At 34.6% G+C, this 11,219-nt stretch overlaps 1 protein-coding gene across 1 annotated transcript; it reads left to right on the top strand.

Moving 5' to 3' along the window:
* The first annotated feature begins 7,506 nt into the window (after positions 1–7,506).
* LOC114460329 (homeodomain-interacting protein kinase 2-like) lies at positions 7,507–9,045 on the top strand. The gene is made up of 5 exons (XM_028442258.1): positions 7,507–7,547; positions 7,688–7,869; positions 7,983–8,220; positions 8,312–8,401; positions 8,581–9,045. The coding sequence occupies exons 2-5, from the start codon at positions 7,757–7,759 to the stop codon at positions 9,043–9,045; spliced, it is 906 nt and encodes a 301-aa protein (XP_028298059.1). The 5' UTR covers positions 7,507–7,547; positions 7,688–7,756.
* Positions 9,046–11,219: the final 2,174 nt, after the last annotated feature.

The following is an 11,219-nucleotide window of genomic DNA, read 5'->3' as shown; positions in this document are numbered from 1 at the left end:
AATTCTAAATCTAAATGTTATAAGTTATATCTAAATGGTCAATCTAAGCCTAAATGTTAAAACTTATATATAAATGTTAAATCTAAATGTTAAATCTAAATGTTCAATGTTAAGTCTAAATGTCAAATCTAAATCTAAATGTTAAATGTTGAATCTAAATGTGGAACTTAAATGTTTCATACATATGCTAATTGACCCCGCCCCTTGTAACCTCAACCAATACACAAGCAGAGAGACACAAAACAGTGCCTTATCTATTCAGCTACCATAACCGCATGTAACACTGAGATCTAGATAGATAGATAGATAGATAGATACTTTATTCATCTCCAAGAGAAATTCACAGTTCCAGCAGCTTACAGGTATGGGAACACAGGGGCATGCAGGGAAAGTACAATGTAGAAATTTAAAAATTTAAAAATTAAGAAAAAAATTTCAAATCAAAACTACGGCATTAAAATACATTTTAATAACTGTGTTGTACTGTGGTGTTGCGGGAGTGTAACGTGAAGGGCAGCACGTCCACCTGTCAAGACCGCGCGCCCAATCTCTGCTTCATCCAGGCAAGCATCGGTGAAGAGGTGGGTGGGAGCGGTTTTGTGTGTCTCTGCTTGTGCATTGGTTGAGGTTACAATAGGCGGGATCAATTAGCAATTGTGCGAAACATTTAAGTTCCACATTTAAATTTATATTTAGATTTAACATTTAGATTTAACATTTAACATTTCGATATGATATATAACATTTAGATTGAGATTTAAACATTTAGATTTAACATTTAACATTTCGATAAGATATATAACATTTAGATTTAGATTTAAACATTTAGATTTAACATTTAACATTTAGATTTAAATTTTAGATTTTACATTTAGATTTAACATTTAACATTTACATTTTACATTTAGATTTTGGATTTAACATTTATTTATAAAATTTAACATATAGACTTAGATTTAACATTTAGATAAGACATATAACAATTAGATTTAGATTTAAAATTTAGATATAGATTTAACATATTGATGTGACATATACCATTTATATTTAGATTTATATATTTAGATTTAATGCTTTTTTTAATCTCTATATATGTGGTTAAATGTTGTGTTAAATGTAGGAAAATGTGCTAAATATGAGAAAAGTGAGATAAATAATAAAAATGTGTGAGCTAAAACTTTTATACTACATTTTTACACTTGGAACCCAATCATTTTGTTCAGCGCTTTGAGATGACTTTCTTGTATTTTGTGCTTTATAAATAAAATTGAATTGAATTGGATCATAATTGACAACTCTATTTAAGCTCCTCCCACTATATGAATACATACTTCCAACAGGCTTTGTAGTAGTTATATTTAAAGCTGATGTTTTTTTTTAAATGTGGGATTAAATAACACTGAATGATAATCAATGAAAGGAAGACTTTACATGTGAATATATTGGTTTAAATACATAATAGTGATGTGGCAGTCCAAATTCTAACAACATATTTCATTTAAAAGCTAGTAATACTTAATCAGAGGTGAAAATAACTGATTACAAAGTACTCACATTATTGTAATTGAAATGTAATTTTTTTATGACAGCTATGCATTTTAAACTATTGAAATGAAATAAATACCTCAGATCTCTCTCTACTTTTTTGCCATTATATTTAATTTTGACAAAAGAGTTTCACATCCAATTATACAATAACACACAAGTAAATGAAAGTCAATTTAAACATATTAGTAACACGGTCAAATTACAAATGATTAATATTATTAGAGGAAGGTATTGCAAAAAAAAAACCCAATATAAATATAAAATTAACAAACCAAACATTAATTGAACTGAAATAGCTGCAGTTTGAAGACATTAGTGCACACATTAGTCACTTTGCCACAAAACAATACTACAATACTAAAATTGCAGTAATGAACACACATCAACTTAAACAATTGAAGTTCTCAGAGGTATTGCACAAATAAACTAATAACCAAAAATAGTGTGATTTTCTGGTAGTGCTTTATAAAGCAGCATTAACCAACACAAGCTAATAAAGCACCATCCATCCATCCTTCAGTCCATCCTTATTCATTTATTCTCCTGGTTTTCCTGCAGGTGAAGTCATCTATGACATCGTCACATTTCCTCAGTGCATCTGAAGGGGAAAAAAATAAATAATTTGAACCCAATGGCTGATCTATCAAGCAAACCAAGTCGTAGGATATGAATGATGTGATTAGAAATTGTTACATATTTAAATATTGATAAAAGCTGTGCACAAATTTAAGATGTAGCACTGTCAGGTTCTGTTTTGTTTGTGTTTAGCACTTTTGTTCTGAGTCTTTGTTTATTCTGTGTTTTAGTTTAACTCTTGTCTGTGTTTCAGGTATTCCTGCTTGTGGCTCCACCCCCAGTGATGTCTGTGTGCTTGGTCGGTGACTGTTTAGCTCCCTCATGTTTCCACCCAGGTGTGGCCCATTCCCAATCAAGATTCCCTCACTATTTAGCTGAGTGCTTGGACACAGTATGACTGTGGGATCATTGTAATGTTGACCCTCCTCGTGTTCTGCTGCGTTTGTTCCCTGGTTTTCCTTGTGCCTTGTTGGATTTAGTTTTTTTGTGATTAAACATGGAGTCTTTTGAACTTTACACCTGCCTGCTGCCTAATTCTGCCTCTGCTTCTGTTTCCACACCCACACCATACCATGACAAGAACACAACATTCATCTACTGTTATTTTGCTCTTTATTATTTATGAAATAGATTGATGCAGAATACTAATAAAATAAATGGTTATCTGCAGAATACAGTTTTAATAAAAGGAAAATGAGGGATATGAATTATCCAACATTAAACAGTTGGACAGTCTAAGTTTCCTCTAGACTCGTGTTCATTTAAACATTCTATAATGTATCAAAAGAGCTGGTGTTAAAGTCTTCGTTAAAATAGGAATATTAATAATGTTCCTAATATTTTATCCATCTATAATATGTTTATCTATCTATAGGTCAAGTAATTTATGATGTAGATCACAATTAAAGTAAATTAGGCCTCGGGGCTATCTCTATTAAGATAATCCTAATTGTATGAAACACAAACTGTGATGTCAATATTGACATTTGCATAAAAATACATAGTTATCTTAAAATGAAGTGAAACTACAATGAAATAAATTAATAGTTTTGTTAGGCTAGTACTTTATCTGTTTTTGTTTAGCGCTAACTGCGAGCAGTGCTAACATACCTTAGCATGGTCGCTCTGCTAGCTTGTTGTCCATGATAGTCAAGCATTGGTTTAACTTTGGCTTTTCCACGTTTTTCGATAAATATTTAGCTGCAGCCGCTAAAAACCACGCTCCGTACAAACCACGCCCTATCGATCTCCCTGAGCCAATACCTGGACATGAACCTTTCCACTAACCTCAACGCTACCAACTCCATTTCAGGCTAAATTCAAGGTTACATTAAAAAATTGCTTCACCGGCCACCGCCGCACATGTGGGCATTTTTTAAAAGCTCAGTGCATTGAAAAATTGCTTGTAGGGGGCGTCGCTTGTACTGCTCCTGTGGCTGCAGTTGTGTATTATTGCATTTTTCCTCCTCTTCTTCACGTTTTTTCTTCCCTGGGCACCAGATAATTAGTTTGGTTTTATAGGCATGATGACACCACTTGCTGCAGCAACAGGGACGGCGCTACACCGAGGCTAGGGGGCACTATAGCCCCGTCAGGAATATGTGTAGCCCCAGTTAAGCCCCTTGTGTGTGAGTGATAGGGGATGGAAGGGCGGAAGAGTCTTTTTCATGCATCATTTTAACGTTCACCAGCAGTCCAATGCAATAGATAATTAAGAAAAAAGGAGTTTCCGTAGAAAATGAAGACCAAGAGACAAATTTTTACCCATTTCTATCACACTACCTGTCACCTCTGCTTCATGTGAGTGCAATTTTTCCTGCATGCGACGCGTTAAAACATACCTGAGAAACCGAAAGTCAAACCCTCAACTCAGCAATCTTGCCTGTCTGTCCAAACACGCAGAAACAACAACAAACACATTGTTCTCCTATAAAACAACTAGGGTGAGTTAGTTCTTCTCTGACGTTTTGCATTTTAGATTTACTGTCTGATTATTGGCAGGAGAAAGAGTGGCTGTCTGGTGTTGAATAGGTGATTTTTGTTTATTATTTTTTTTGTTGCCATTGCCTTGTGGTTAATTGTATTATGCTTAACTAATTTGTTAAATATGCTTTGACCAAATTTAGTTAAAACTACAATCTCACAGGACCTGAAGTGGACCTCCCACATAGACACAATCAGAAAAAAGGCACAGCAGAGGATGTACTTCTTGCATCAGGTGAGGAAATTCAACCTGGCCCAGGAGCTGCTGATCATGTTCTACACCTCCATCATTCAGTCTGTTCTGTGCACCTCCATCACTGTCTGGTTTGGATCTGCAACCAAACTATACAGACAGACTACAACAGTTAATCAGGACTGTAGAGAAGATCATTGGTGTCAAACTGCCCTCTATCCAAGACTTATACCTGTCCAGGGTCAGGAAACGGGCAGGTAACATCACTGCAGACCCCTCACACCCTGCAAACAATCTGTTCAAACTCCTCCCCTCTGGCAGACGCTACTGATCACTGTACGCCAAAACAACCCGCCATAAAAACTATTTCTTCCCCCAGGCTGTCACTCTGATTAACGTTAAACAGTCAAAGAGTGTCAGACCTGTTGCTGTGAAATAACCATGGAACTAAACATGTAACAACCCTGGAACAATCTGTCACTGAGAATATTCATGTACATACTATTTAATTTAAATGTTCACCTGCACTACTCATCACTGCACTACTACTACTACTACTACTACTACTACTACTACTACTATTACTACTGCACTATTAATTTTATTATTAATAATCGTTCAGTAATAATAATAATAATAATAATAACAATTATTATTATTATATATTATATGTATGTTTATATTTACATATTATGTTTATATTTTTTCAAGTTGATTATTATTTAATGACATCACTCACACTGCACTACTACTACTACTGCACTATTATTATTATTATTATTATTATTATTATTATTATTATTATTATTATTATTATTATTATATTATTATTATATTATTATTATTATTAATATTAATTAATTTTTACAATGATTTATTGGCTCCTCAAGTGACAATGCTCTTGCTAAGCTATTGGTATTATTATTATTATTAGTATTTTTATTATTATCTTGTTACTGTTATGTTATATTATTTTATTAAGTTTTGCACATATTAGTCTAACTACTGTTTATATTTATGTTTATATTTTTTCTAGTTGATTGTTATTATTTGATGTTTACATTTTTAGAGAGAGCACAGTTCACCAAGTCAAATTCATCGTCTGTATAACATACATTACATGGCAAATAAAGTTGATCCTGATTTATATCTAACATTCTGTGTTGTTCAACTTCTTTTATTAAAGAAAAAATGAGAAACTCCTTATAAAAGTAATGTAATTTTTTGTTGTTGCTGTTGTTTGTATTTATCAGCACCCCCACATCTCAATCCTACACCCCTTAGCACTGGGAGAGAAAACATCCTGGGCCGTGCCTGTGCAGCAGTAAACCCACCTCAGCAAACCGTCCACAGGTGTCAAATAATGTGAGGGGTGGGGTGGGGAGGGTTGGAGTAACTATTTTTTTTAACTAAAACGATTTATTAATAATGCTAATAATTTTAGCACTTTGGTTGTTGAATTTTTAAATTTTCAATTTCTTTTATTTATTTTTTGTCCACTCAGGCATTTTGGCGCCCCCTGGCTGTATGGCGCCCTTAGCATTTACCTATATTGCCTATATAATGGGCTGACCCTGACCACATCCTCAACCAATCAGGAGCATGTTAAAAAAGAATCACCTTCTTAGAATCTACCGTTTCCCTGGAAACCACACTGGAGATGAAAGAGAGCTGTGACTTAGACAGAGAGCAGTTCCATCTTAGTCAACATTGTGAAGAAGACAGTTTTTGTGACTTTTAAAGACGTTGAGTGTAAAATGTCCACTTTTGTGTGTTCTGATACTTCAGCTGCAGCAGGTAAAAAAGACTCAATGAGAAACAGGGTTTTTATACTTTAGATAGGGACTTTAGACTTGAAAGTGGCTTGTGTATAAAAAATCCACACATGTGAAAAACTTTGAATGTCACAAATGACAAGAAAAACTGTATAGACTGATGTTTACACATAAAATTATAGCTGCAAACTTGTAATCCAACATTTATTCACATATTTTTTTAATTACTTGCGCAAATGATTGTTTACCGTAATTAAAAAACATGTGAATAAATGTTGGATTACAAGTTTGAAGCTGTCATTTTATGTGTAAATATCAGTCTCTAAATGCTTTTCCATCATTTGTGTAAATTTATTTCACGTGTGTGAGGATTTTTTATACACAAGCTCAAATCACATTCTATAAGCTCTCACATTTTGCAACATATCTACCTTTATATATTGATTCTATACAACAGTATTGCAAGCACATTTTGTTAAACATTTCCTAACTGTCAGTTGATTAATGTCTATATCAGCACTCATTGAATGTCTCTTGTCCAGTCAAATTACTAATTGTTGTATAAGTGTCATTAAGGCCCTTCCTCACAACACAATTATGTGGTCACCTTTGTTCACTACAGACACAGACACAGACTGAACTACTCAATACTGACCCTCTGTTATTTCTTTCCACACTCACAGCAGCTGAACGTCCAGTTCTCCGCAGCAGCACTGCAGATTACTCCATCCTGGAGCGTATTGGTGAAGGCGGCTTTGGGAAGGTTTTGAAGTGCCAGAACCTTAAGAACAACAAGACGGTGGCTGTGAAAATCATCAAGGACGGTTATGAAGACTATTTTGAGCATGAGGTACCTGTTTACACCTTCTAACATTTGATGGCTCAGGTTTCTCTACTTCTAAACTCTATGAACAAAATTTTTGTTATTAATGTGTAATCACTTTAACATGGCATTGTACTGTTCAATACAATTTTGGGAAAACACAAATCTAGTTTTTAAATATCTGTATATTTTTAACCCAATATTCCATCTAGATATCATATCTATAAACATGTAAATGTAAAGCTAATAGCCATTGTCCATATACACTTGTTTGTATAGCTTTTGTACTTATTACTTGACATGTTTGTTAATATCAACATTGAAACCAAACTTTGTTCACATTTGCACTTTTGTGATATTTGCAAATTCACAATAGAAGATTTTCTAAGACCTGTTGGAACCAGCCAAAGTATTTAACATCTAATTGTCTTTTTCTTCTTCTGTTTTTTTTCCACAGATTTCAATGCTAAAGATAATTAGTGTCCTTGATACTGACCGTACAAATTTGCTTACATTTTACGAGCATTTTATGTACGTGGGCTACAATTGCCTGGCATTTGAACTTCTTGAGATGGACCTTTACACTCTGATGGAAAACCGAGAGTGGGAATCCCTGAGTGTGAATTGTATCCGTCCAATTGCTGAGCAGGTATGGTTGGCACGCAGAACTTTAGACTTACTGCAACACCGAAACAAAAAATGAAAGAATTCCTGATTTAAAACCTGAGCTCATATAACAAATGGACAATGTTTGTTCTAAACCTGTGTCTTCTGATCTCGTTTCTGCAGCTATTGGTGGCTTTAGATGCCCTAAAAGGCCTTGGAATCACACACGCAGACATAAAACCTGACAATGTCATGGTGGTCAGTGGGAATATCCAGGAACTGAAGGTGAAATTAATCGACTTTGGTGTGGCTGTTAAAACTTCCAGCATGAAGCCTGGCCTTGAGATTCAGCCTCTAGGATACAGGTAGGAGGATTTCTCCTCACATGGCTTAGCTGTGGTTAGGACAAATCTGTAATGCATTGTATTGATATGTTGGTCATAGATTCTTACTCTTATCTCACATCCTTTCTCCTCAGGGCTCCTGAAGTCTCCATTGGCCTTCCTGTCAGTGAGGCCATTGATGTGTGGGCCCTTGGTTGTTTGCTTGTATTCCTCTACATTGGAGAAAACATCTTCTCTGTGTTCTGTGAATACCAAACGATGAAGCGTGTTTCAGAGCTCCTTGGGTTACCGAAGGACGACCAGCTTCAGGCCGGGGCTTACACCAGTGTCTTCTTTCGTGAGGCCGAGGAGGGCTCAAAATGGCGACTGATGGTAGAAGTTTTTTTTTTTTTTTCTGGTAAACTCAAGTTCACCAAAATGTAACTTTATAAGGAATTTCATAACACTCATCTTGTTTCCCCAGACACCAGAGGAATATGAATTTCATAACATCATCTCAACTAAGGAGGAACACTATCGTGTTAAGATCTCCACTTTGGATGATCTGGTCAATGTAAGTTTTTCATAAATGTCAATATAAAAAACATTTCAAGCAGTTTCCAAATCTAGTCATTGTCCTGATTAAATCTTGACTGTCATGCAGCTTGTGAGATATCTTGACCATAAACTACTTACCGATATTTCTGATGTGTGAGCTTATGTAATGACCAGTTTTTTGTATTTTAAATGCAGGTTCATTCAGGAGAAAAAAGTGGTGAGGTTGAGGACAGAGAAGACTTCGTGGACCTGCTGAAGCAGCTTCTCTGCTTGGATGGAAATGAAAGGATCTCTTCCTGTCAGGCTCAGTTCCATCCTTTCTTCATAAAATCCCACCTCAACCAGCAGGAGACCATCAGACACCATCAACCCTCATTACAGGCTGATGAGACCTCCTGCCATGCATCAGATGAAAAGTCTGTTCTGGATGATGCCTCTGCATCCAAGTCATCAGATAGTGACACACTGAAGTTGGCCACTGCAGAAGCTGATGGTCTCCCTCCTCTAACTGACTTGGACTTGGTGTCTGCTCCCACTCCTCATTTAAATGATGACGTTCTGGATCAGTCTTCAGATGGAGTTACCGGCTGTTTTGTTTCTTTGAAGAAGAGGATTCAAAACCATTTCAAAAGAATCAAGACCTTCTTTTTCAAATGCTAAACGCTTGTTGTTGTAAACACATATATTCAATAGTTTCTATTTTCACAATCATTTTTTGAAACAAATAAACATGTAAATATGTATTCATTTGTTCATGTTCCATGTTCTTCTTCCGTGTTATAGTTTAAGAGCCTCTACATCTCATTTTATATAATAATTGACTTAAACTGGTGGTGATCAAAGAACAGGTGGAAAAACGCTAGAACCTTGATTGTTCTGATTGACTCAGATTTGACATTCAGCAGTTAGATTAAATCAAAAACAAAAACAGCCTTCCACCACCTAAAGAACATCTCCATCTCCTTAAAGGTGCCGTGCACACCTCTGAGATCCCTCTCTCCCAATCCCTCCCCGCTGCTCTCTAGCCCTGCCTCCAAACTTCTCAAAGTCCCTCCCACAGGAGCTAACAAGCTAATTTTAGTCCGACAGCAACATCACAGTAATATAACATGCTCTGTTAAAAGCAAATTACTGCAGCGCTTCTTTCTCTCTATGTCAGGGGTGGACAATTGTTTTTTACATGGGGCCACGTGAGAACAAGAAAATATTATGGAGGGCCGGACCAAAACTGAACTGAAATCTGCATAACATTAATTGTGTTTCTTTATATAAAGCAGTAAATAACATTGTTTTGATAAGCTGGAAAGACTGGTGAGAATATATGTTACAATTGAGCAATAAAAGAGAGAAAAAAATGACATTTATTCACTAAAACTTCACAAAACAATGGTTAACAAAATGTGAACATTTTTACAGTTTTTGATTCAGTATATTAGTGACCATTTTCAGCCACATTCAGTATGACATTGTATGACATATTGGAACATTTAGGTGCCTACATTTGTTGGTTAATCACATTCACACTCATTGTTAGAGCACCAGGGCCTTGTGTTGAATTATTTACAGACAAAATCCTTGAGATGTTTGAAAAAATTAATAACAAATCATTAATTTTGTGTGGTGACTTCAATATAGATCTGGGAAACCCTTCAGCATCAAATGAATTTAAGAATGACATGAAAAGTACGGATCTATACCCAATGATAACTAAACCAACAAGGGTGACCACTCATAGTGCAACTACCATTGACAATATATTTACAAATGTACGTGGTAAATTAATCAGTGGTATCTTTATGACAGACGTGAGTGATCATCTCCCTATATTTATAATTTATGAGAAAACCTGTTATGACATTGTACAAGATGAAATTACAACATTCTTTCGAGATAAATCTAGTAAGACTATAGAGGCCTTCAGAGAAGATCTGAAGAAACAGAACTGGGATAGGGTTTACAGAGATAATGTTAATACCGCCTATGAGGCTTTCATGACAACATTAATTCATCTATATGATAAAAATTGTAAAATATCCAAAACGAGCGCTCATACCAACAAAAATGCTGTTAACAATCCATGGATGACAAATGGACAGAAAAATGCCTGCAAGAAAAAAAACTATTTGTATAAACTGTTTCTAAGAACAAGAACCAAAGATGATGAAGTTAGGTATAAAACATATAAAAACAAATTAGTTGGAATCATAAGAAGGCAAAAAAAGGATTACTATACTAAATTGTTAGACAAAAATAAAAATAGTACAAAAGACACATGGAGCGTAATAAATACTGTCATGCAAAAAGGCAAGATAAAAACAAAATTTCCTCATTATCTAACAAAGAATAATGTTGACATTTACAATAAAACTGAAATTGTAAATTAATTCAATAATTATTTTTGTAAATATTGGCTCTACTTTGTCACAACAAATTCCAGATGGAAACATCAATGATGGAACAGTACCAGATAATATTAACAGTATTTTTCTTGAAAGTGTACAAGCGAGTGACATATTGACAATTGTCCAGAAGTATGATAACAAAAAATCAAATGATTATACTGATATGAATATGGTATTGATGAAGCAAATTATAGATGTAATTATTGAACCTTTTACCTATATCTGTAATTTGTCATTAACTTCAGGAATATTTCCAGACCACATGAAAATAGCCAAAGTTATTCCACTCTTTAAAAAAGGAAATAAATCTGAATTTTCTAATTATAGACCAATATCATTACTTCCACAGTTCTCTAAAACTCTGGAGAAGTTATTTGTGATTAGACTGAATAAATTTCTAAATTAATTTAAGATTTTAAGTAATAGCCAATA

The sequence above is a fragment of the Gouania willdenowi genome, unplaced genomic scaffold (genome assembly GCF_900634775.1).
Source record: "Gouania willdenowi unplaced genomic scaffold, fGouWil2.1 scaffold_427_arrow_ctg1, whole genome shotgun sequence".
NCBI lineage: Eukaryota > Metazoa > Chordata > Actinopteri > Blenniiformes > Gobiesocidae > Gouania > Gouania willdenowi.
This window is presented reverse-complemented; position numbering and strand designations above follow the sequence as displayed.